General features: G+C 44.1%; 2 protein-coding genes across 5 annotated transcripts; both read left to right on the top strand.

Moving 5' to 3' along the window:
* The first annotated feature begins 1,312 nt into the window (after window positions 1-1,312).
* LOC134865531 (inactive dipeptidyl peptidase 10) lies at window positions 1,313-11,330 on the top strand. Of its 4 annotated transcripts, none has more exons than XM_063885149.1 (19): window positions 1,313-1,435; window positions 2,242-2,362; window positions 3,086-3,240; window positions 3,312-3,409; window positions 3,685-3,808; window positions 4,332-4,373; window positions 4,974-5,078; window positions 5,793-5,884; window positions 5,998-6,045; window positions 6,815-6,933; window positions 7,115-7,162; window positions 7,640-7,738; window positions 7,905-7,971; window positions 8,057-8,248; window positions 8,329-8,383; window positions 8,870-8,969; window positions 9,060-9,118; window positions 9,233-9,305; window positions 9,737-11,330. In XM_063885149.1, the coding sequence occupies exons 3-19, from the start codon at window positions 3,124-3,126 to the stop codon at window positions 9,958-9,960; spliced, it is 1,662 nt and encodes a 553-aa protein (XP_063741219.1). In that variant the 5' UTR covers window positions 1,313-1,435; window positions 2,242-2,362; window positions 3,086-3,123; the 3' UTR covers window positions 9,961-11,330. The 4 variants fall into 4 exon arrangements, with proteins under 4 accessions (XP_063741219.1, XP_063741453.1, XP_063741379.1 ...); XM_063885383.1 differs by having other exon boundaries at window positions 9,046-9,118; window positions 9,737-9,967; XM_063885233.1 differs by lacking the exon at window positions 1,313-1,435 and having other exon boundaries at window positions 2,169-2,362.
* Window positions 11,331-13,455: 2,125 nt separating this feature from the next.
* cs (citrate synthase) lies at window positions 13,456-26,396 on the top strand. Its single transcript, XM_063902167.1, has 11 exons — window positions 13,456-13,645; window positions 18,001-18,048; window positions 18,902-19,009; window positions 19,576-19,641; window positions 20,070-20,201; window positions 21,675-21,863; window positions 22,218-22,417; window positions 22,601-22,730; window positions 23,689-23,790; window positions 24,012-24,221; window positions 25,026-26,396. Exons 1-11 carry the CDS (start codon window positions 13,595-13,597, stop codon window positions 25,197-25,199), a joined length of 1,410 nt encoding a protein of 469 aa, XP_063758237.1. The 5' UTR covers window positions 13,456-13,594; the 3' UTR covers window positions 25,200-26,396.
* The last annotated feature ends 18 nt before the right edge of the window (window positions 26,397-26,414 follow it).

Here is a 26,414-nt window from a genome sequence, read left to right on the forward strand (position 1 = left end):
TGCATTTTAAGCTGAAAGGGTAGATCGTTATTAAAGTGTAAATAAATGCACATTTCCCATTCGTAGCATCATGGTCATCATAGTCCAGCAGTGGCTCAGTCAGTAGTGGACTGCTACTTGGAGAGATCCCAGTTCACCTCCTAGGCCCTGCTGTGGTGCCCTTGAGCAAGGCACCAGACACCTCCAATCCCCCCTCCCCATTGCTCCCCGGGCGCTGCACGATAGCTGCCCACTGCTCCTAGTACTAGGATGGGTTAAATGCAGAGGACCAATTTCACTGTGTGTGCTCTGCTGTGTGCATGTGTGTGACTAATAAAGAGGGTTTCATCCTCCGGTTCTATGGTGCTACCGTTTAAAGAGTCCCTTACTGCTCTGAGGAGACTTCAGTTGCTTCCTTCACAGCCCCTGTTTTACCTGCAGTTTCTCTCTGAGCTCGGCTGACCTCCTCTACCTCTTCCAGGTGTTCTCTCAGTCCTTCTCTGCCTCCTATGCTATCTACAGTGTGAACAATGGGTAGGTGGAAAACGGAATGCTACTGCATGGGCTGACCCGGGCATGAGCGTCGCTGCAAGCAGACCTTTGGCAGGATAGAAAAGCCTTCCCTCCTCCATCGAATCCGAGCCTCATGTTTCTGTCAGACATGCATTCATCCCGACAGGGTCAGATTTCACTGCCTGAGATTCATGTCCTGCATTAACTCAGGAGACTCTCTGAGGACGGTGGAGTTCAGGAGGAGAAACCTGCACTCTTCTGTTTATTCACTCAGTACTTTTCTGAAATTATGACCTCATTTTTATTTATTTTTTGGATCTTTTTATTATTTGTTCAGGTATCTTCTTTTTTTTACCTACTCTTTATATATCTAACCATGTATTGTGTTTATTATTATTATTAATTATTAAGTATTTTTCTTGTTTTTCACTCATTTTATTTTTTGGACTCAATCCGTTTTTTATTTATTGAGGTATCTTTTTTTTTGTACTCAGTATTTTCCTTATTTTTCACTCGTTCCTTTTTTACCTGTTGCTTTTCTTTATTTTAGATTACATTTTTCCTTTATTTTTTATTCAGTTCTTGTCATTTTCTTTAATCAGGTCTATATATCTCTCTCTCTGAGGACTGACTCCGGGAGGAGCTGCAGATCACTGCCTGTTCTGGAGGAGAATGTGCAGATGGAAAATGGAAACAGAAACTCTTGCATGAACCCATTCTCTGTTTCATCCCCCCCGCCCCCTCTCCCACCATCTGCATCGTGCTCTGTTTGTCCTGCAGTGGACGGACCTCTGAGGGGTTTTAGCAAGACGCTGGTCCCTAATTTGGGGGGTAGCTAATCTGTGTGTGTGTGTGTTGCAGAGATCTGCAGGAGCTTAATCCTCCGGAGAACGAGAAGGCGGCGCTGCAGTTCGCCTCCTGGGGGCCGCAGGGGAACCAGCTGGTAAACACGACTCTAACACCTGGAATATATCTGCAGCAACTCTCTCAAGTTATTACTAAGGGCGGGACATGTCTAAGGGGTTGACCAATCACAACCGATAGAGACAGAGCTCACCAATCAGAGCAGACTGGGCTCTGGTTTCAGACAGAGGGTGAACAGAGGGGCAGCAGATTGTTCAATAACTTCACGTTAACAGGATTTGGCAGTCAAAGCCTGTCAGCCTTAATTAGGATGAATGGACCTTATAGTGTTTATCTGTATCACAACATTATCATTTCTCTAAACCCGGGGAAATCCAAATGCGATTGTTTGATATTCGTGCATTGTTGTCACGATTCCTAAATTAATCTTGCGCTTTCTTGGGTTGTTTGGGGACTGTAAAATGTTCCGCCTTATCTCGGTTAGAAAGCAATCCCACGCTCTCATCTGAGAAAGGAGGAAACACCAGAAATCAACAAATACCAGAAACCAAAGAACAGAAGTATCTGTGCTGTGTGGTATCGTGCACATCTTGATATATCCTCTGCCTCAGTGCACATTATCAGACTCCTGCAACATGCAGTGACAGGGTCAGCAGAGGGGGGTCTCGGGGGGGCTGCAGCAGCTGTAATGATCCTGTTTTACATTCATAATGTAACTCATATCCCTCCCTGTGATGTAATTGGCTCTTGCAGCTTATTAACTGAGAGTAAAGATGTGTCGGCTGCTGCGCTCTGATTTATCCGCTCTTGGCCGGCGTCCTGCACTGGCAGTTGTGTGTGAAATGGATTGGTGTGTGTGTGTGTGTGTGTGTGTTCTCCTGCCAGGCCTTCGTGTTTGATGGAGATATTTACTACCAGCCGAGCGTGTCCAGCAGGGCGCTGCGGCTCACCGACTCCGAGCCCGAGCAGAACCTGCGGAACGGACTCTCCGACTGGACCTACGAGGGTGAGAGGGTCTCCTGCAGTGAAGTCCTCTGAGTCTGATGGCAATATGCAATGCCTTTTAAAGCTTGTGATAACCACAGATCATATAACTAACCAAATGACCTTCAGATGAGGAAACTAGAAAGGCTAAACCCCAGATTTTAGGATTCTTGCAGACTGTTGATGCCGTGCTTTGCAGAGATTATAGGAGGAACTAGAGAAGTCAGACCTCCACGTTTATCCCTTTTGTGAATCTGATCCACTTCAAATTGTATGGGTTTTCCTCAGCCTGCAGCCTTACACCCAGTTTGATTCAAATCGAGGGGTTGTTTTTATCCTGGTGAGAAAAAACTGTTGATTGAAAATGTAAACACACACAGATTCTTCCTAATTCTGCATTCATGGTGACAGAATAACCTTAATCTGCAGGTGCATGTTTTGAGTCTGATACCTGTATTCCACCTCTTCTGAACAACACCAGTGGGGTATTTGCTGGCATGTGTATGTTGGAGAACAGGAGGTAAACATTTTATAAGCTTCTGATAACCGAAGATCATATTTCAAACGAAAACAATAAAAACCTTCAGAACTCAGGATATTCTGACTCATTCCTGCAAAAAAATGAAGAATAAAACTCCGGTTTTGACGAAGAACACCTTATTATTCATCTAGAACTCAAAGCCTCATTTATGGCTGAAGCTGAAGGTTCTGAGTCTGATAACAGAATGATGTGTGTGTTGAACAGAGGAGGTACTGCTGTCGTACGCCGCTCACTGGTGGTCGATGGACGGAGCTCGGCTGGCGTACCTCACCATCAACAACACGGCCACCCCCGTGATGGAGATCCCCCGGTTCCTAGGGGGGCTCTACCCCTCCAACATGGTCTTCCCCTACCCCAAGGTAAAGAGATCCTTCTACCACAGGTTTCAGACGTTGCTGCTGGAGTTGATCGGATAAATGTTGTCCCTCAGGCTGGCTCCGGCATCCCGTCCGTCAGCCTGTTCGTGGTGAATCTGTACGGCCCGGCTCACACCCTGGAGATGATTCCTCCAGACGCCCTCAGAGCCAGGTACTACAGCTTTATGAACTTCAAAATAAACCTTAAAGGGAACTGTTTGGGCTCGTTGGACTCCTTCCTTTACTTCTGGAACACGGTGACATCACTATGGAACACTTGTGCACCTATTGGCTAGCGCTCAAACACATTGTACGTGATAGGCTGAGGGGCGGGACATCTCTAAGCGGTTGACCAATCACAACATGAACATAGCCCACACTGAGGAAACTCCCTCCCTCCCTCTCTCGCTCCCCTTGTTTTGATGTTCTCCCCCCCCCCCTCCCCAGAGAGAGCTACATCTCCATGGTGTCCTGGATCAGCAGCACCCGCCTCGCCGTGCGCTTCCTGAACCGGGTCCAGAACCAGTCGGTGCTGTGTGTGTGTGAGGCCACCACCGGAGCCTGCTCAGAGGTGAGGAACACACACTTTAACAGAGGATTTTGCTCCTGATTTTACGCTGGAGTGATTTCCTGTAGCTCTCTGTGGACTGGATGCATATTTAAGGTGGTCGGCTGCGTGAGCAGAAGTGATGTTCTGCTGGATTTGTCGCTCTCTCTCTTTCTGTAAATCCTCAGCTAGCCCATGTTGAATTATTTTTATGGCTTTAATTATTCATATGCATGATTATGGATGGATTACTGAACAGGCATAGAAAGTGCAAACGGCAAATTGTTACTTACAGAGATATGGACCAACCAGGAAGACAAAACTGACTTGTAAGCGATGCTAAAAGACCAACGTGACGACTTCAAAGAGTCACAGAGAGCAGAAACATCACTGACGTCTGCGTTTTCGCTCCCATGTACAGTTACATTGTCTGATAATCCGCTCAAATCCATAATCAGCTTCATTAACACAATGCTACCTAATGAGCTCCTGTTCAGTTACCGCTGTGACTAACACCTTTCTCTGTGACGTGTGATTCCTTTGATAGAAACACAAAATGGCCATGGACATAATGCAGAACCAGCGACAGGTCTGTGTAGTTTTACTCCTCCTGTTCATCCTGATGTTCCTTTATCTTGGACTCAGTACTTCTGTTCATCCTGATGTTCCTTTATCTTGGACTCAGTACTTCTGTTCATCCTGATGTTCCTTTATCTTGGACTCAGTACTTCTGTTCATCCTGATGTTCCTTTATCTTGGACTCAGTACTTCTGTTCATTGTCTCAGTACATTTCTTATTTACCTCCTGCTTTTTCTTTTCTGTTTATTCAATATGTTTCTTATTTTTCACCATTTCTATTTTCATTTTTATCAGTGCATCATCTTACATATCTGATCATGTATTTAGTGTTTTATTATTTATTATTTATAAGTATTTTTCACTCAGTCATTTCATCTTTTGATCAGATTTCTATTTTTTCTCTCAGTATTATCTTTATTTTTGACTCTTGACTTTTCTTAATTCATTCACAGTATTTCCTTTCTGTTTTAATCAGGTCTCTGCTTTATTTTCGACCTGTTGCTTTACTTTATTTTTCATTCAGTTCTTGTCATTTTTTAAATCAGGTCTTTTCTTTATCTGTTATTTTCCTCAGTATTTTCCTTTATTGTTTACTCCTTCCCCCTGCAGGACGTGCCGTTGTTTTCTTCGGACGCCTCTATGTTTTACTCGATCCTCCCGGCGAAGCAGGGGGCTCGGGGGGAGTTCCTCCACGTGGCCGCTCTCTCAGCACAGGTCGGTTTTCAGCTCCGTTAACCTTCGCTTCCTCGGGTCAGCCTCCAGGACTCCTGACAGAGCCGCTCGTTAACATCCAGCGGGGTCTCGTTACAGAGGGTGATTACAGAGCAGAGCCCCGTCTGCTCTGTTGGTGAAGCAATTTGTTTGCATCACTTTTCCTCCATAATCACTAAAGCACCTTATCTGAGGAGTGACTCACTCGTTAAGACCTTAATGGCCTTTACGTTATAGAAGCAACACGGTTCAATTCACATTAACTTTCTCCAATCCTCCCCAGTGGAGCTCTTTAATGTGTCAATGGTTTCTTGTTTATAGAGAAACATACTCAACACCGGCTTTAATGACATTGTGTTCAGTTATTATCCATTAAACAATCATTGTTTAAAACATGCATTTTATTTGATTTCCCCAGGGGTTTAGATCAATTAAAACATATTATTGCATTTATTGTTATTTGAATTGTTTTTAAATGAATTCATTTTTAAGTGTTTGTATTTATTTGTGTATAATATATAATTTTACCCTCTTCTACAATTAATTTTAAATGGAAGTAGAAAATAAAATCAGCTTTTATTAATGTTATACACGTTTTAAATAGTAATGGATATTTAAAATATGTATTATTATCTGTCATTTGGTTTTATGTATTTATTGGTGTATTATTATGTAACTTTTCCAATTATTTTCCCCTCTGTTGTTTCTGTCTCTCAGGCGGCCGTCCCCTCCATCCCGCCTCGTTTCCTGACGTCGGGCAGCTGGGATGTCTCTTCGCTCTGCGCTCTGGACGAGGAGGCCGGGAAGCTGTGAGTGTGGAGACGAGTTAAATAATATCCAGCGCCTCCAACAGCAGCATGTTTAGATTATCCTCATTAAAACGATCCTCTCTTGTCTGTGATTATTTTATCTTCATCTCTAGATATTTCCTGAGCGCAGAGGAGTCCAGACAGAGCCGACACCTGTACAGGTAAACAGGGACAACTCTCCGACACAGAACTAGAAACACACAGACGGAACAATATCGTTTGTCCTTCCGCAGCGAAATGACAAATGATATGCATTTCAAAATAAACAAAAAGCCCATAATAAACACTACACGTCAACACGAGACATCGGAGCAGGCTCTGTGATCTATCCTGTTTGACATTCCAGTGGAGGACGTCCTTCAGAGACTCCTCACAGAACCCTCTGTAAAGGCTTCAGTGTCGAGCGTTATTGAACCTCATGTCTTTCCTAAAAGTCAAGTCGTTTGCATCGGATCACTTTACCCAGAACTCCCTGCAGTTACTGACTCCCTCCTGAAAGACAATCTAACTACAGATGCTGACGGCCTTCAACCTCTTCCCTGTAAAGAGTTCCTTTTCTCTCTGATAAAAAGTTCCTTCTTTTTTCTCTCTGATAAAAAGTTCCTTCTTTTTTCTCTCTGATAAAAAGTTCCTTCTTTTTTCTCTCTGATAAAAAGTTCCTTCTTTTTTCTCTCTGATAAAAAGTTCCTTCTTTTTTCTCTCTGATATGAAGTCAATTTTTCTCTCATATGAGTGAGTAAAGTCTCTCTCCCTCTCTCTCTGTCTCTCTCGTTCTCTCTCTCTGTCTCTCTCGCTCTCTCTCTGTCTCTCTCGCTCTCTCTCTCTCTCTGTCTCTCTGTCTCTCTCGCTCTCTCTCTGTCTCTCTCCCTCTCTCTCGCTCTCTCTCTCTGTCTCTCTCTCTCTCTCTCTCTCTCTCTCTCTCTCTCTCAGTGTGGAAGTGGACGGAGAGTTTGAGCGCCGCTGTCTCTCCTGTAATCTCATCGATGGGTGTCGCTTCTTCTCAGCTGAATTCAGCCCCAACCAGACACACTTCACCCTGTACTGCAGAGGTAACACACACACACACACACACACACACACACACACACACACTGACACACACACACACACACACACACACACACACACACACACACACACACACACATACACACACACACACACACACACACACACACAGTGAAATTGATTAAGTTTAATGTTGTTGGTTTTTTTTTCCAACTTCCCCAGGACCAGGAATCCCTAAAGTGACAGTTCACAGCACAACGGACCCCTACAGTGAGTGTTATACCTAAATAACCACACACACACACACACACACACACACACACACACACACACTCACTCACTCACTCACTCACTCACTCACTCACTCACTCACTCACTCACTCACACTCACACTCACACTCACACTCACACTCACACTCACACTCACACTCACACACTGCAGTTTCCAGCTGTAGCCTGCAGAGCGCACACCCGCCTCAGATGTTGTCCCCTGTGTGAGAACACTGCCCTCTGTCTGCGGATTAGAGAGTATTTGATTGGTCTGTTTTAATTAGTGATTCTAAAGGTGGATCATTGTTTTTGATGTAATGGATCTTTCATTTCATTATCTAATGATACCGTTTTCTTTTTGATTGTTTTTATTTATAAGTGTTGCTTTTATTCTGCATTAAAGCTGTATAACTTTATTGTATTCGTTTGTTATTTTATGAATGCAGTTTTTATGACGTGTTGTTTTGTGTCCTACAGGGTTCGTGGTGCTGGAGGACAACAGTCCTCTGTCTGCAGCTCTGCAGGACAAGAGGCTTCCTGAGACTCTGTTCAGGACCGTCTCTGCAGAAAACCACGGTACAGACAGACCTTTAACATAACCTTAAGGATATTACAAATCACAAACGTTCACAGATCATTTCCAGTGTCTTTCAGAAGCAGTCAGACTCGAATAAGCTGCAGGAATCTCAAATGTATCAGATACAGTTAGTCCTCATGAACAGCTGACTGTCTCTCTCTTCAGACCTGCACCTGAAGCTCTCCCTCCCTCAGGGCTACGAGGCCAACCTGCACCCCCTCCTCTTCATGGTGTAAGTGTTTCCTGTCATGTGACCTTCTCCCCCCCCCCCCACACACACACCTGTCCCTGCTCACCCTGTTCCTCCTGTTGTTCAGGGACGGAGAGCCGGGTCAGGCAGTGACGGAGGAGTTCTCCATGGACTGGCCCCAGGTGCTCTCCGGGGCCCACGGCGTTGCTCTGGCCTGGGTGGAGGGCCGCAGCGGGGGGGGCCGAGGACAGAAGAGCCCCTCCCTGGATCCTCGCAAGCTGGGCTCCATCAGAGTGAAGGACTACCTCTCAGTGGTGGAGTCAGTGACGCACCAACAGGAAGCACAATGGCTCAGAGTCAGGAGTTCATTGGTGACCTTTATCCATGATGTTTCCACAGGCTGCTGAGGAAGCTGCCGTACATCGATGATCGCCGGATCGTTCTCTACGGAAAGGTGACAGCATTTTACCGTCGAAGATCAATAGTCCACATTAATGGGGCCCTATTCTGCTATTTGTGGTAGTGTGTGATAAAGTTTCAGTGCATGTAAATGGTCTGGAAAGACTAAAATCCCGTGTTGCCTGCAGAGGGAGTTTCTCTCCTTTCAGTTTGTATTGCTATCTTTAAAAAATAAATCCTCCTATTATTTCATATAAAGACATTTATTTAACAATTCTGTTAACAACCTTAAATTGAAATGCTTAAAATTCTGAAAAAGAATTGTAGGTAGTTATGATCAGGACTCTTTAAGGTAGAAGTAGTTTTTTTATTTAAAGGAATGAAGTGTAGGCTCTTTACGACACATTTAGGAGACTTTCCTATTGTCTCATTCATGTTCTTTCTCCTATTCAAGTTTACCTCACCTCATCAGGAACTTTGACCCTGGGGATAACAAAACGTATCCTGTTTGTTTACCTCTTTCCTCCGGCTCGTCCTGCAGGCGTTTGGTGGATATTTGTCTCTGAAGATGTTAGCAGCGACGGAGAATCTGTTCCAGTGCACGGCGGCCGTCGCTCCCATCACAGACTTCAGGCTCTACAGTGAGTTCAGATCAGCTCTTTAAACATCCAGCAGGTGGAGGTGAGGAGCAAACAGAGACACAGTTCATGTATTCAGTGTTTGTCCTGCAGGCGCTGCGTTCTCAGAGAGGTATCTGGGTCTCCCAGCGAAGGAGGAGCACGCATACTCGGTGAGGCTACAGGATCGTAACCAAAACTCATGCAGGATGAAGCTGAATGTTTAATGTGCATTAGTTTTCATTTCTGTCTGTAATAAAGCACTCTTAATGTGAACATCTTTGCAGACGGCCTCTCTGCTGGAGGAGGTGAACAAGTTGAAGGACGAGAACTTCCTGATCCTGCACGGGACTGCAGACGGTGAGACGCTGTTCAATGTTTCCCATGGTTTTCAGTATGCAGGGCGTGGGTCTCCTCATTCATCATGGAGCTAGATACCCGCTGTGACTCACCGTTCAGCCTGCTAGACCGCTTAACAATCTGGCTGAGAGAGTCCCTGCTCTTTAAAGACTGGTAACCAAACCAGGGTCAAGAAAAAGACAGAATGGACTTCACAATACAGCACCATGGAGGATTCGTAAATGTTAAAATAAGGCAGTTTCCTCGAACCAAACAAACAGTGACGCACCTTTTTGCACACAGCTTTACAATTGTGTGTGTGTGTGTGTGTGTGTGTGTGTGTGTGTGTGTGTGTGTGTGTGTGTGTGTGTGTGTGTGTGTGTGTGTGTGTGTGTGTGTGTGTGTGTGTGTGTGTGTGTGTGTGTGTGTGTGTGTGTGTGTTTTCTCCGCAGCGAGGGTTCACTTCCAGCACAGCGCGGAGCTGCTGAGCCGGCTGGTGAAGGTGGAGGCGAACTACTCCCTGCAGCTGTACCCGGATGAGGGCCACGTCCTGAGGGCCCCGCGCAGCATCCAGCACTACCAGAGGACGCTGGTGAACTACCTGCACAGCTGCCTGCAGAACAGTGCCCTCCTGCAGCCTGCGGAGGAGGAGGAGGATGAGGAAGAGGAGGACTGAGCCTGGGGGAAGGACTATCTCTGGACTGGATGTCACTTTATGCATCACTTTGGGATTATCTACTGAGCGGGGACCAAACACATCCGATCAGCTCCTGCAGACCTGCGGAGTCTGTACCGTTTACCTTGTTGCACACGTTGTTTCTGCTGTTTTACTCTTTGTGTCGGGCCATGGTCGTTTACAAAACCCACTTCTGAGGAGGATTCTGGTTCTGCCAAAGGTTTACATTTTAAAGCGTGCATGTCGTAACGGCTGCATGACGTGGAGCAGTTTACATTTTCTGTGTTTCGCAGATCTGAGTTTCAACCATCAGGAGGAAAAGTGCAGACTATGCCAACAGCCGGGAACACACAGGAAGACCTAAATACCATTTTTTAAATGTACCCTTATTTTACCAGGAATATTACCATATTTAGATTAAAACCCCTCATTTATTCATTTATATATTATAGATATATACATTTTTACCTTTGTATTATCGCTAAATATTTCCATATTCCTCAGACTCCATGTTTCCTTCAATAAATATGTTATCTTTATTTCTAATAAATCTGAAAACTGGAATTCCTTATTTATTTTACTTTTTATTCTATTTTTTTATTCTTTATTTTTATTAAATGTTACAACCTTTTTAGATTATTTAAAATTGTATTTATCTAACATGAATATAGCCTATATTCCTACGTGTTTAAACCCCTTTTTATTTATTTGACCTTTACCTTCTTACCTATAATAGAAACCTAAAACCAACCAGAAGTTCTTTAAAATAGGACTAAAAGTCAGTCATTAAAACTGTTATAATGTAGACTTTCATCTTAGCTCTTAAGTAAGGTGTGATCTGACGCCAACGCTCACTGTCCGTGGAAAACGTTCCATTATCTTTAAGTTAAGTCTATATTATTTCTTATATGACATTTCATACACAGGTAAACTGAAGGTGCTTCACAGAAACACATCAGAAATATGAGATTCTCAACTCCATTTCTTTATTGTAAAATCATTGTTATTTTGGGTCTTCTACACCGTGTGTCCCCGGCTTGGATAAAGTGAAATGTGCCATTTTCTGGTTGCTTTAGCATTTCTTGCATCATGTGATTAAGAATGGAACTGTGAATATTTACACCTCGAGCTCTGACTGCACCTACGGTTCTGTAGGTCGGTCTGTTGGAACGTTTGGCTTTCGGATCATTTGTTTCTCGTGTGTTGCAGAATTTAATCATATCTTTGGTCAAACTGAATTTATAGTCTACAGTGGTAGTGGGCGACAGACTTGAACCTCAAACTGGGAAACTGCATGACGTTGGATGAATCGATTGCCCTGACTCTCTGACAGGTCTCTCCTTTTTTTCCAACAAACCTTGACAATAAAGTTCTTGTTTTACAGCAAAAAAGATGAAGTCTGGGTCTTTCACTTATTATTATGTCTGCTATACATATAGTCTACTAGAATCAATCACAGTGTATTTATAGAGCCCAATATCACACAGTTTACATTTGTCTATATATGAATACCACAGCCTCTGTCCTTGGACCCTCACACCAGATCAGGAAACACTCCCAAAGAACCCTTCCAGTTACCGGGGGAAATTATAGAAACCCCGGGGAGAGCAACAGAGGAGGGGTCCCTCTCCCAGGACGGACATACTTGGGTTAAAGTAGAAGTACTCAGAACTTGTACTTGAGTAAAGTAAAAGTACTCAGATCTTGTACTTGAGTAAAGTAGAAGTACTCAGGTCTTGTACTTGACTAAAAGCAGAAGTACTCAGATCTTGTACTTGAGTAAAGTAGAAGTACTCAGATCTTGTACTTGAGTAAAGTAGAAGTACTCAGATCTTGTACTTGAGTAAAGTAGAAGTACTCAGGTCTTGTACTTGAGTAAAAGTAGAAGTACTCAGATCTTGTACTTGAGTAAAGTAGAAGTACTCAGATCTTGTACTTGAGTAAAGTAGAAGTACTCAGATCTTGTACTTGAGTAAAAGTAGAAGTACTCAAATCTTGTTCTTGAGTAAAGTAGAAGTACTCAGATCTTGTACTTGAGTAAAGTAGAAGTACTCAGGTCTTGTACTTGAGTAAAGTAGAAGTACTCAGATCTTGTACTTGAGTAAAGTAGAAGTACTCAGATCTTGTACTTGAGTAAAGTAGAAGTACTCAGATCTTGTACTTGAGTAAAGTAGAAGTACTCAGGTCTTGTACTTGAGTAAAGTAGAAGTACTCAGATCTTGTACTTGAGTAAAGTAGAAGTACTCAGATCTTGTACTTGAGTAAAGTAGAAGTACTCAGATCTTGTACTTGAGTAAAGTAGAAGTACTCAGATCTTGTACTTGAGTAAAGTAGAAGTACTCAGATCTTGTACTTGAGTAAAGTAGAAGTACTCAGGTCTTGTACTTGAGTAAAGTAGAAGTACTCAGATCTTGTACTTGAGTAAAGTAGAAGTACTCAGTTCTTGTACTTGAGTAAAGTAGAAGTACCAGATCTTGTACTTGAGTAAAGTAGAAGTACTCAGATCTTGTACTTGAGTAAAGTAGAAGTACTCAGGTCTTGTACTTGAGTAAAGTAGAAGTACTCAGGTCTTGTACTTGAGTAAAGTAGAAGTACTCAGGTCTTGTACTAGAGTAAAGTAGAAGTACTCAGATCTTGTACTTGAGTAAAGTAGAAGTACTCAGTTCTTGTACTTGAGTAAAGTAGAAGTACCAGAGTGTAGGAATACTCTGTCACAGTGAAAGTATTCTAAATGTTCCTCCAGTGAAAGTAGAAAGTACTCTCCTCTAAATGTACTTAAAGTAGTGACAGTAAAAGTAGTCATTGTCTGATTGGTCCATTTCAGAATAATATCTCTGATATGTTTTATAATGATTGATCATTAAAGTGTTCTCAGAGCTGGTAAAGGTGCAGCTAGTTTGAATGGCTTTGTATACTGCAGGGTAGCTGCTGGATTTACTGCAGGTGAACTACAGTCTGATTTAAGGGAGATTATATTTACCATCATTAATCCAAATCTGTAAAGGAACTAAAGGGATTAAATAAAGGAACTAAAAGTACACAACTTACCTCTGAATTGTAGAGTAGAAGTACAAAGTAGCAACACATTGAAATACTCAAGTAAAGTACCTCTAAAGTATACTTTAGTACAGTACTTGAGTAAATGTACTCAGTTACTTTACCCCACTGGTGATTGTGAAGGCATTTTTAACTACTTCTCACAAACCAACAATCAGTTGATTCATGAGTAAAGGACGGAAGATGTTTCCGCAACAGATGGACGATAGTTTCAGTGTGTGTGGTCACAGATGGCAAAGGTTAAAATGGTACAATTTTGGATTTTGACTAAAAAGGAGCTACAACCAGGTATTTTGGGCTCGCTCTTGAACAGACCCTGATCTCCAGCTGTCGTCACAGACACAAGACAGGTCCTCTATCCAATCAGCGCTCGCCCAACATTTTCTAACCAATCAAATTCCACTTAACGGTTGTGCGTACAGCCCGTCGACCAATCAACGTCGCTGCTTCCTGCGGGCCTGAATCCCTCTTCAACCTTCTGTTTCTGGAGGGGCACCTTCAACCAGCTCCGCACCGGCAGCGGCTTCCTTTAGTTACTAAAGAATCAGTGGAAATACCACACTTGTACACAGACACCATGTCCTTCCTCACAGTCAGCAGGTTAGCGCCTAAACTCCTCAACTCAAAGGTGAGTGGAATCCAAACGGCTGAGACTTTAGATGTCAAAGTTGTTGAGCTAACGATGCTAGCTTAGCTTAGCTTAGGTAGCTTAGCACTGTCAACCACATTGTGAAATCCTGCTAACTAAGAGTGTGGATAATACTTTCTAAAACATGGTAATGGTAGTCTCAGTTCCCTGCGTTTATATATTGTGAGGATATAACAATGACGTTTGAGTTTATGAAGGGGCGTGCTGTTAGCCACTGTTAGCATTAGCTGGCCTGGTGGTCCTGCCTGAACGTGTTCTGAGTTTCTGGGTTTCTGTGTCCAGTTAACTTTCCCTGTTCTCTTTTAAACCTTAAATATAACAAGCATGAATCATTGACAGACACTGTGAGTGCTTCTCAGTCAGCTCAGACTTTGTGTTTATTCATCAAACAGCGTTGACCTTCAGGTTAGGATTTCTGCCAAATATGTAACATCAGAAACTTATTGTTTCCTGAATATGTTCAAGTTATATAATAAGATAGAAACAGGTGTTTGAGTGTGGATTAATACAACAGAAATCAGTTAAAAATATGCATTATCAGTTATCATGTTCCACGTTTTAGCTTGTGATAAGAAATTGGGATATCTGAGAAGTAATACTTATTTTAAGTGCTTACAAATGAAGTTGCAAAGTAATTTATATGCATTAAAAAAAGACAATAACCATAAAAGTAAGCAATATTATAATGCATGCAACAAAGGTTATAAACAGTAAAATAAAATGCAAGTCTGACATTTTAAAAGGACATAAGGACACAGTGTTTCTGCTCCAGCAGGGCATTCAATAACCTGTTTTCAGGTTTGACTGAGAAATGGACAGAATGACTCTGTGTAATATCAGGTTGCATTCAGGCTCTTAGGAGGTCAGATATATTCTGTATCTGACCTCCTACAAGCCTTAAAAGTGATCATTTATAGCCTAAAACCAGCTTTAAAACAGGCTGGGAGCCAGGAGTAATTTGTGAGGCATCTCTTGATTACCCTGCCTGTAGCGTAAGAGGTGTGACTCTTAAGAGATTCATTGATTAGTTTACTGAAAGAAATGACCATCTATTTTACAAGTTAATTAATCAAACAATGTTTCAGCCTCTCAAATATCTGCTCACCTCTTTTTATATATCGTTTTAAGTCAATATATTTTAGCTTTGGTCTGACAACAGACATTTAAAGGCATCACCTTGGACTGTTTTTATGATATTTTATAGGCCAGACGATTGATCTGCACATTGATCAATAGGGATAATCATTAACAGTTGCCCCCCCTACTTAGATTTTCTTGCTGAAACATTAACAGTCAAGTAGATTTCCTTCCATGCTGGCTGTGACCTTCAGTGACAGTAATCTACTTTATTACTCCTGCGACCTCTCAGACTGACACTGAATGACCCTCATCTCCACTCTGAACGATTTCATGTAACTTTCGTGCATTTTAAAGGAGAAATCAGAGACTCCACGGTTCCCCTCCGTTAACTCCGTGCACACCTGCTGTCCTGTGATCTGCATTAGTAAGATAGATAAACCTCTTTGTTGCACTCAGCCTTTCTCTGCTATCAGCTGTAATCTTTGCTCAGGAGTTTTATTAGGCAGCTCTTTTCTTTGCCCATTTCATAATTTGTCTCCGAGCTATGACTGAACATCATGTGATACACGGGTTGAGAGCAAGGACATTAAGTAGAGCAAAGGGCAGCATTTTACCCCCCAATTAAAGAGCACTTTTATCTGCCCCATTATCACAATCAAGGGGCAAACAAAGTATGATTGTGTTTCTGAATGCCTGAACATTTGAAACATAAATGAACATCTTTTTAAACCATTTTCTTACATTTTAAAGACCAAACAATCAAGACTATAATGTATTTTTTAGTTGCAGCTCCCAACCTGTACCTTAAAGGTCTTTCTATAAAATATTGTTTCAGTTACTGAGAAAAAAACCTGGAATTTCAAGTCATTTTAATTTTCTCTTTCGAGGAAGGTGTGAATTTAAAATGCCAACACTTTTATTTCAGAGCAGAGAGGAGACAGTGGAAATACTTCAACTCAAACCTCATAAAGTATTCATGTGTGTTTGTAATGATGGCATTTTATTATTTCAAACATAAATGCAGAGTTTCTTTACATAAAGCCGTTAAATTATCCCTAACGAGACACCATTAATATCACTAGTTTGTACGTTTAGTTTTATTTCCCATAGATATTCTTTATTTACACACACACACACACACACACACACACACACACACACTCCTGTGTTTCCTCGACTCTCTTGGTTGCAGAGTCGTATGTTTAACCTTTCTCTCTGGCAGGGAGTGTCTGGGTGGAACTGCCGCTCTATATTTAAGACCCTGAGCTGTTGCATAACGTGTGTGTGTGTCGCGCAACATCCCACCTTTTGTATTTCTACCAGCTTTGTCTGCGTTTAACCGAGCACCAGTTGTGGTCACAGGTCAGTAGAGTGGTGGTGGGGGGATCCCAAAGCCAGCTGTCCCCCTGACTCCTCCCTCCCTCCCTCTCCATTGATAAATTTGATAATCTGAGAGGAGTCCTGTTTCAGAGGAGAGCAGCGCTGAGCTTTAGCAAGATTACTCTCGTCCAAACACTTTCATAACCGCAGCAGGTTCTTCTTTAATCCCAAACACGGCTTAAAGGGATGATGTGTGGCATTTATGGCTGGACAATTAACCAACATGTGTTGGCTAGTGCATTTTTTTAATGTGCTCTATTTGATGCATGTGTTCGTTTTATTCTGAATGAAGGATTGTGGTTTTGCAGATGCCTACAGTCCCATTCTACAGACTTAATTTAATACTTAATAACACATCTGTGTTTTGAACAGACCCTTTAAAAACTCTGTTTAAATCAGTCTGCTTCAACGTGTATAAAACAACCCTAGCTCTGATATATATTTAGTGAAGTTTCAGAGATTGTGCGATGTGAATGAAGCTAGCTGTAATCCTCTCCTGTGAGGCAGTTGAATCCACTTTGAGCTTACGTTATCTGCCAGAAGCTGTCAGACTGACTCTTTATCCAGTTTTAATTCACATCTTGGTGCTTTTTAACTCTTTGTTTTAACCGGATGAAAGATTCCAGTGATGCTGAGCTAACGTTAGAGGCTGCCTATCAGCCTGCAGAAGGAACTCAGATTCTTAACCTCAAACCAACCATTTATTCACTGTTTTTATATCAGAGGAGACGCTTAAAACCCCCTGAACCTTCAACACTGACGGAATCCTGACCTGCAGAGCGATGTTTGTTCTCTCAGTTTAATGAGGGATGATTTTAATTTCCTTTACACAGCTTATCTTGGCAAAACACCAAATCATAAATGCTGAGCAAACATTGAAAATCACCTGTTTATTCCCAGTCTTATCTTAGCCATGCACAAATGACCTTTATACAAATGGTCTTTGTTTATATTATTGATTCTTAAGTCAACCAGAAAGGTCCCAGTGAGGTTTACCAAACCCCCCACAGAACCTGCAGGAATCGGAGGCTAAATGAAGCAAAGCAAGGTTAAAGCAAGACGCCACCGGCCAACTGTTCGTTGCTTCCTTTAAATCAGCAGGAATATGTCGTTGTGACAGCTGCATGTTTGTATATACGCTAACAGGTCTAAGGTCGTATGGCAGACTAAACCAGCAAAACCAGTAACCCCCAGTTAGCCTCCACGAGGAACATCAGAGTTTTCCTCATAGTCTTTCACCTGGTACAGCCTCCTCCTCATCTCAGCTGATCTGAATGAATCTCAGTTGATGCTTTCAGAGACGAAGGCCAGAGGATTCGAAGGGGAAATGAAGTGCTTGTCAATAAAGGAAAGAGGGGATTAATTATTTAGACCCTTGATTCATTTGTAGTTGTAACGCCTCGTCTGTACTGCAGTGCAGGGGGAACACGCTAGGGCGGGGCGATGGGGAGAAAATCAGTCGGATACAAGAGCTATGAGTCTGTTAAGGTAAACATATGGACGTCACTTTACTGTAATGCTGCCTTAAAACCAGGAAAGACCCTCACCAGATATTATCCAAAAATCATAATTAGTCTCGATGTAAAACTGCCAGAAATATTTCGGACTCCTCGACTACCACTTCAATATACGAGTTTAAAGTCTGTCTTCACTCGGATAACATCTGCGGTATCTGGAGACCAACAACAAGAATACATCTGCAGTCAGCTCTGTACCGTGTGGCTGAAACCAAAAGAGGACCGTGCAAAGTGTCCGACGATATTTAATAAATACAATAAGCATTACATAGCCAGTGTACACGGTTGGATTGGTTCCATACGGTGTTTTGGGGTTTTTGCTTCTCACTCAACATCTGATTTTTGTGTTTCCTGCAGAATGCCGCCTTCCTTCTGGCTGCCAGAAATGCCAGCGCATCAACAACAGTAAGTACCTCCGGTTCAATATTAGATTAGATTAGATTCAGCTTTATTGTCATTGTGCAAAGTACAGGTACAAGCCAATGAAATGCAGTTAGTATCCAACCAGAAGTGCAAAATGTGCTACATCTAAATAAATATAAGGTGTATATTATAATTACTGACGGTACTGGGAGCATTGAATGTGCAAATATTATGAAAAAGTATGTATAGGAATAACATAGTGCAAGTTAGATGTCCATAAAGTACATTAATCAGTGCAGGTGAGTGCAGGTGAGTGCAGGTGAGTGCAGGTGAGTGACAGAGAGAGGAGTTCAGCAGAGTCACAGCCTCGGGGAAGAAGCTCCTCCTGTGCCTGGAGGTACGGGAACGGAGGTTTCTGTAATGTCTGCCAGATGGGAGGAGGGTGAACAGTCTGTTGTTGGGGTGGGAGGCATCCTTGTCCCATCATTATGTCATTATTATTCTACATTGAAGCTCATCGTGAGAGCGAATCCTGTTTATATTGATGTTGTAAACCACGTACGTAGTTTTCGGTACAAATAAATTCCAATAGTGCTCATTTTATGTCTTTAGCTTTATTTTTGTTCCTTTTCTTACGATTGCATTTCCTTTATTGTGTGTATGTATGCAGCAAACACAACTAAGAATATTCCTTCTATGTTTTCTAATCGTACACGTGTCCCTGGCTCCCCCTCTGTTGTATTAATAGAACACGCTGACCTTTGCTGAGCTGCAGATCCATCCCTCCCCTTCATTGTTGACATAAACTCTGTTTGATTAGCCCCGGTTAGCTTTGGAGGGAGGAGTGTGTTTTATTTTAGGACTAGATGTTAAATAAAGTTGTGTTTTTCTTCAGAATCTGAAGGATGTTCTGGCCGACCTCATCCCCAAAGAACAGACCCGCATCAAGAACTTCAAGCAGCAGTACGGCAAGACCAACATAGGCCAGATCAACGTCGACATGGTGAGTGACAAACGGCGGTTTAATTTCCCGACCTTCATGAGAGCTGAAACAGAAGTCCAGCAGCCTCTGCCCGTTAATGTAAACCCCTCATTCACTTTCTGATGTAATGTCTTCCAGTGCGGAAAAAACAGTGAACCTTTGAGATGTTCCGAAAAAAAAGTGATTGGAGATTTTTTTTGTTGAGAATTTCAGAAAAAGAGAGAGACTTTGTGGGATGTTAAATCTCACAGTTTGGAGATTTAAAAATATATTCTTTTTTTATTTCCAGAAAAGAAAAAATCCTTCAGAAAAATCATTTTTTTTAATTTAAATAAAATATTCTTTCCTCCCCGAAAAAACGTTGTCTTACAAAGTCAGAATTCTGAGATTTAAAAACCAGAAACTAATTAAATAAATGTTTCCGATTTTTCTCTCCTTTTTTAAATCCAACTTTTGAAGTCAAAATTCTGACTGTTCTTCTGCCTCTTCCTCCAATATTTATCCTGTGCTTTCTGTTATTTCTGTTGTGTATTTTCTCCACTTTTCACCATGTCCTAATGTCTCTGTCTGCTGGTGTCCCTCCCCAGGTGTACGGAGGCATGCGGGGGATGAAGGGTCTGGTGTACGAGACCTCCGTTCTGGATCCTGATGAGGTCAGTTTGGTTCAGAGCTGCTTTTATCGTTCAAACTCTCTGAGGCTCTTATCCTGATTACTCAGAGCTCTGACGCAGAGCAGCGTGTTGTAATTCATCCTGTTGGCACATCAGATCACATTCCCTGCTAGAGAAAGACCTTTCAGGATATCCGCAGTGTCAATGTTTTAAGCAGATTCTCTAAGATTTTTGTTCATATTTACGTATTTAAAAGAAGAGGATTTTTGGCCAGTTAGAATAAGGAGTGATTTGTGGAAATGTAGTAATGTGTTTACAGTACAACAGGCAGGCGCTCTGTCAACTCTCCACACCTTAAATTCAGACAGTGGACGTGCAAACACACATATAAGATAAAAACCGGCTTATAAGACATTCAAATAAAGTGCATGAAGCTGCATGATTAAATGTCTCTCTGCTTTGAAACGCAGGGCATCCGTTTCCGTGGCTACAGCATCCCCGAGTGTCAGGGTCTGCTGCCTAAAGCCCCGGGAGGAGAGGAGCCGCTGCCTGAGGGTCTGTTCTGGCTGCTGGTCACAGGACAGGTGCCCACCGAGGAGCAGGTGAGGAGGAGGAGGAGGTGGAGATCATTTTTACAGTGGAGTTGTAAAGAGGTGGGGGGGGGGGGCATTATCTGCTTCCATCTGTCGGGGCTCGTCAGATCGGATCTCCACTTCGTTTCGGAAATGAAATATTCCTGCAGAATGAGGGGTGATGATGAAGAGGAGGCACTTAAGATGACTCCTGTTCTAGTTCAGATGTGTATATTCCTCTAACTGCTGCAACTAAGGTCTGTAGCACTGTTTTATTGCACTGCACGCCTCTGTTTAATATGCTGTGCATTGCATTGTGGGAGGAGCCTGGGACTAAAACACGTGGGTCTACTTTTGGGTTACCTCGACGCAAAATATGCAAATAAAAATGCTGAAATGTGACATTAATTTAAAGCACAAGGTCATGCCTCCAAGTTAGAAAATGTCCATCGTGCAGGACTGGAGTCATGGAGAGTGTTGCAGGAATTTATCCCGGAGCAGCACCACTGAAATGTAACCTGTCCCAGTTTGTCCTGTAGTGTGTCGCTCTTCTTAAACAAACAGCTTTTCTCTCTGGGATGCCTCCAAGCAGAAATAAATAGTGTGACATCTGGGGTTCCTCTTTAACGCTTTGCATGCTCAATGATGGGGACATTTCCTCTCACTGAAAGCCTTTGTGTGACTCACGCAGTTCATCATTATTCTGTAGTTGCTAATAATCCAAAGCTATGAAATGATCTTGTTTTTCTGCGACTGAAACTGATTTCTGTAGCACTGCCTCGAGCCTGACCTCGTCTGAAGCGTCACAAGATGTTTTCCAGACGTGTTTATTATGACTGTTATCTTTGACTCCAGGTCACAGTCCCTCAAAGGAAACTACAGATTGTTTTATAACCGGGGAACAAAACTCAGTCTGTTAAATAAATCTCTCTGCCAGCGAGGAGTGATCTGAGGGTAATCACTCTGATGACTTCTGCTTTGAGCTGACGGCAACAGGATTCTGAACCCTTTGATGTGTGATCTTCTGAGCTTTATTGCATCTGATGACTTAAGTGTTCTCCTTAAGACTGAGCATTGAAATGAACAGCTCAGAGTTTAAAAATACTATTAAGAGGAACCTCCAGCAATGAATAAATACTGAGGGAACTTTTATGTCTGATATATGCAGGCGTTTTTGTAGCTAAATATAGCATGAGGCGCTAACGTCACTTCCTAAATTAAGCCCCGCCCACTTTATTATTATTATATTGTTTCCTGGATTCACTTTAACATTTTACGGGGGAAATCTGCATTTTGGTTTGAGGGAGCAGAGACCCCAGAGAGGGAGCAGAAACCCTGATACTGGTTTAGACTAAAGCCTGGAGACAGGCTCCTCATACAGTGCATCACATTAGAATTAAGACAAAGAAACAGGAAGGAAAATGGAATCAGTGGTGCAAGTGAAACACAGGATGCAGCAACAGTCATTTCCTTGTCTAACTGTGTGTGTGTGTGTGTGTGCAGGTGACCTGGGTCTCCAAAGAGTGGGCCAAGAGAGCCGCCCTCCCCTCCCACGTGGTCACCATGCTGGACAACTTCCCCACGAACCTGCACCCCATGTCCCAGTTCAGCGCCGCCATCACGGCTCTGAACAGCGAGAGCAGCTTCGCCCGCGCCTACTCCGAGGGGGTGCACAAGTCCAAGTACTGGGAGGTGGGTTCCCGCCGTCACACTGCTGTCCTCCTCTCCTGTGTCTCGTACGCTTTGCCTTTCACCTCAGAATGTATTTGTAATAATCTGACAGATGAATATAAAAGATAAACCTGTACGACGGTAAAGGGTGTTGCAGCGCTCCACCGTGAGGGGCCTGCTCCATAATTCCTTTTAAATGAGGCTGAGTGTCAGTACCGGCGGTCTTTGCCCCCGAAGAAGTGTCAATCTCGACCCTCAGTCAGACTGACAACGTCTGATCAGGAACGGAGGTTGAAGCAAGTTACACTTCAGTTTGATCAGATCTGTGATTGAATGACACTTGCACTTAAACCCTCTGATGTTGCCTCCCCCCAGTTTGCCTACGAGGACTCCATGGACTTGATCGCCAAGCTGCCCTGCATCGCAGCCAAGATCTACCGGAACCTGTACCGGGAGGGCAGCAGCATCGGAGCCATCGACTCCAACCTGGACTGGTCCCACAACTTCACCAACATGCTGGGATACAGTGACGCAGAGTTCATCGAGCTCATGAGGCTCTACCTCACCATACACAGGTACACACACACACACACTCACACACTCACTCTACCTCACCATACACAGATACACTCACTCACTCACTCACTCACTCACACTCTCTCTCTCTGTCTGTCTAAACGGTCTCTGTTCTGCGGCTGCTGGGTTCTGATATCTGAAAGTCTCTTTCTCTCTCGCTCTCCCCCATCCCTCTCTCTCAGTGACCATGAAGGCGGGAACGTCAGCGCTCACACCAGCCACCTGGTGGGCAGTGCTCTGTCCGACCCCTACCTGTCCTTCAGTGCCGCCATGAACGGCCTCGCCGGACCCCTGCACGGCCTCGCCAACCAGGTCTGTAAAACCCGGGATTTTAAGAAAATACAGAATTTAAAATAAAAATGAGGAAAATCATTTTGAGAAGAAAGTCAAAGTTCTGAGAAATTTGAGAGAAAAAGATTTTGAATAAAATGTTCTGAAGTTAAAAATCCAATTTTTGAAAATGTCCAAATACTCTCCAATCAACGTAGTTAGTCTTTTTAAATATGAGGTGCAAACCCAAAACGTTTCTAGAAATAATATTGAGGAAAAATCATCAACGTTTGGAGGTTTTTTAAAATACATTTTGTAGACTTTGAGAAAAAAGTCTGAACTTTTAGATTGTTATTCCCGGGGACCCGGGTTCGATTCCCGACCCGTGGTCCTTTCCGGATCCCACCCCGACTCTCTATCCACTGTCCTATCCGATTAAAGGCAGAAGTTCTCAGCATTTTGATATTTCTTCTTAAAGTCAGAATGCTGGGGAAAAAAGAAACGTCCAAATAAAAGAACCATGACACTTCCCTTCTGGAGGATGGTGTCCCAACACTCTTTATTCCCAGGCTGTCGCAGGAGGAGGAGATCAGGTGTGAATAAAGACTGCGATGACCTGCAGGGTCTTTTACGACCTGGCTAACTGTAGCACTCTGTGATTAATCCCAGCTGCTTCTGTCAAAATGTTATGAACCGAGTGTTGTAGAGCTTCATCCGGAGTAAATCCTCTCTTCCTGTTTGCATATCTCGTTGTCGTTGAGCTCAAATGAAGTTACCTTTGATCCCTCTTTCCATGCATTTATTTCCAGCTGGTGCGTCGTGATGGTTGAGGGGTTTCTTAAAAACATGACCTCTAAACTCCTGTGAAACATTTCCTGCTGCGCTGATATCTGAACGCAAAGGGACCTCAGATGGTACCTCGCTAAAGTGCATATATTAAGCACGAATGCACTGTTTCTAAGAACTGTGTGTGTGTGTGTGTGTGTGTGTGTGTGTGTAGGAGGTGCTGGTGTGGCTGACGGCGCTGCAGAAGGAGCTGGGAGGAGAGGTTTCTGACGAGAAGATGAGGGATTACATCTGGAACACACTGAAGTCTGGACGGGTAAGCGAGCAGCACACACTCAAACAACCCCTGTCATCAGGAGGGGGTATAGAGCCGTGCAGGGGGTCAGGGGTCATATCTGCCGCGCTACGTCTTTCATTCAGGAGGCGTTTCACTAATCAGAGTGAGATGTTTTTAACTCGTGTTTCTCCACGAGCAAACCAAGAAGAAGCAGGAAGAACTTGATCCCTAAATGTCTCCGTCCCTCCCTCCCTCTGCAGGTCGTCCCCGGTTACGGGCACGCCGTCCTGAGGAAGACGGACCCCCGCTACACCTGCCAGCGGGAGTTTGCTCTGAAGCACCTCCCCAACGACCCGCTGTTCAAGATGGTGGCTCAGCTCTACAAGATCGTCCCCAACGTGCTGCTGGAGCAGGGCAAGGCCAAGAACCCCTGGCCCAACGTGGACGCCCACAGCGGGGTGCTGCTGCAGGTGAGACCCTGTTACACATTATCATCGGGGGGGGGGGGGGCTGCAGGTGAGACCCTGTTACACATTATCATCGGGGGAGGGGGGGGGGGGGGGCTGCAGGTGAGACCCTGCTACACATTATCATCGGGGGGGGGGCTGCTGCAGGTGAGACCCTGTTACACATTATCATCGGGGGGGGGGGCTGCAGGTGAGACCCTGTTACACATTATCATCGGGGGAGGGGGGGGGGGCTGCAGGTGAGACCCTGCTACACATTATCATCGGGGGGGGGCTGCTGCAGGTGAGACCCTGTTACACATTATCATCGGGGGGGGGGGGCTGCAGGTGAGACCCTGTTACACATTATCATCGGGGGGGGGGGCTGCAGGTGAGACCCTGTTACACATTATCATCGGGGGGGGGGCTGCTGCAGGTGAGACCCTGTTACACATTATCATCGGGGGGGGGGCTGCTGCAGGTGAGACCCTGTTACACATTATCATCGGGGGGGGGGCTGCTGCAGGTGAGACCCTGTTACACATTATCATCGGGGGGGGGCTGCTGCAGGTGAGACCCTGTTACACATTATCATCGGGGGGGGGGCTGCTGCAGGTGAGACCCTGTTACACATTATCATCGGGGGGGGGGCTGCTGCAGGTGAGACCCTGTTACACATTATCATCGGGGGGGGGCTGCTGCAGGTGAGACCCTGTTACACATTATCATCGGGGGGGGGCTGCTGCAGGTGAGACCCTGTTACACATTTTCATCGGGGGGGATAATGTGTAACCTTCCTGATGTTTATCATCCCCCCCCCCCCTGCAGTATTATGGGATGACGGAGATGAACTACTACACGGTGCTGTTCGGCGTGTCCCGGGCCCTCGGTGTTCTCGCCCAGCTGGTTTGGAGCCGGGCGCTCGGCTTCCCTCTGGAGCGTCCCAAGTCCATGAGCACGGACGGACTGATGACTCTGGTGGGGGCCGCCAAGTCCGGCTGAACACCTGGATAAAGGTGGAGGAGGGGGGAGGGGTTAGGGTCAGGGCGGGAGGAGGAGGGGGGGAGGAAACATCCAGGGATTTAAAGAGACAGTACGCTTTTAATCCTCTAAAGAAGGGCCCCTTACACACGTGTACACTCGCTTTGACCCCCCCCCCCCCTGCTGAGACGACCAGGCGGGTACATCAAAGGGAATTATGGGATGTAATAAATCATGTCCCCCTGCTAGCTGAATACCTTCCATTATGCAAAGTCCCCCCCCCCCCCACGTGCCTCACTCCCGCTAACGAACACTCCAGTTTAGAGTCGGTCATAGAAAAGTACTGCTTCTTTAGATCCCGGACACCCCCCCCCCCCCCCCCCCCCCCCCTGCGCTGGTAGTTTGTTTTCTTTTATTGATGACCTGAGTCGCCTCTATGATCAAAATGACTGCTTTTTATGGGCTGTGCTCGAGCGGGGGGGGGGATAATGTACAGTAATAAAGAGGAGAGGGTGTAATTGGCAGTAAATCCTTTAAGAGCAAGCTTGAATTGTGAAGTGTGATGGGATGGGGGGGGTCTTTATTTGTGTGTTTGTGTTGATCCCCGCAGCGGAGCGCTTTAAACTACTACTCCAGACTAAGCACTTGCTTGATTGGACTCCCTAATTAGTGGCGTTAGATGAAACCAGGATGATTGTGCCCCCCTTTTTACAGTTATTTTTGTTGGTGTTGAATTTGTATGAAACTAATCTCTGGGTTCTCATTCGGTGGGTTTATTTATACTTTGTGTACATAGGTATATATATGTATAGCTTGGATGTATGAGCTCGTAATAACCACAATGATTCCCGTAGCGTCCCCACGGCGTCGTGTAGAAGCGTCGAACAAACAGGAGGCTGCAGCTATGTAAATACACGACTCCTCGCCGGTGCGTTCAGGCTCACTGGGATAATTCACGCTTGCTCTCAAAGCAGTTTGTCAACACTCCAAGTGTAGTTTAAGGTCGTCAGTTTCTTTGTAGTCAGTAGCTCCCTCCATGTTTTAACTCTCTTCTTCTTCTGGTTTGTGTCCGGGGTTATTTTGATCGTAGAGGTTGTTCGTGTCCGCAGGATTCGGGAGCGGAGTGTGTGGGGGTTTGGGCAGGAGGGTCAAAAAGGGCAAGATAAACTCGAGGAAACCTAACAAAAAAAAGAAAAACAATAAAGGTTTTTATTAACACTTGGTCTGGTCTCCTTT

This window comes from Eleginops maclovinus, chromosome 1 (genome assembly GCF_036324505.1).
Source record: "Eleginops maclovinus isolate JMC-PN-2008 ecotype Puerto Natales chromosome 1, JC_Emac_rtc_rv5, whole genome shotgun sequence".
In the NCBI taxonomy this organism is placed as follows: Eukaryota; Metazoa; Chordata; class Actinopteri; order Perciformes; family Eleginopidae; genus Eleginops; species Eleginops maclovinus.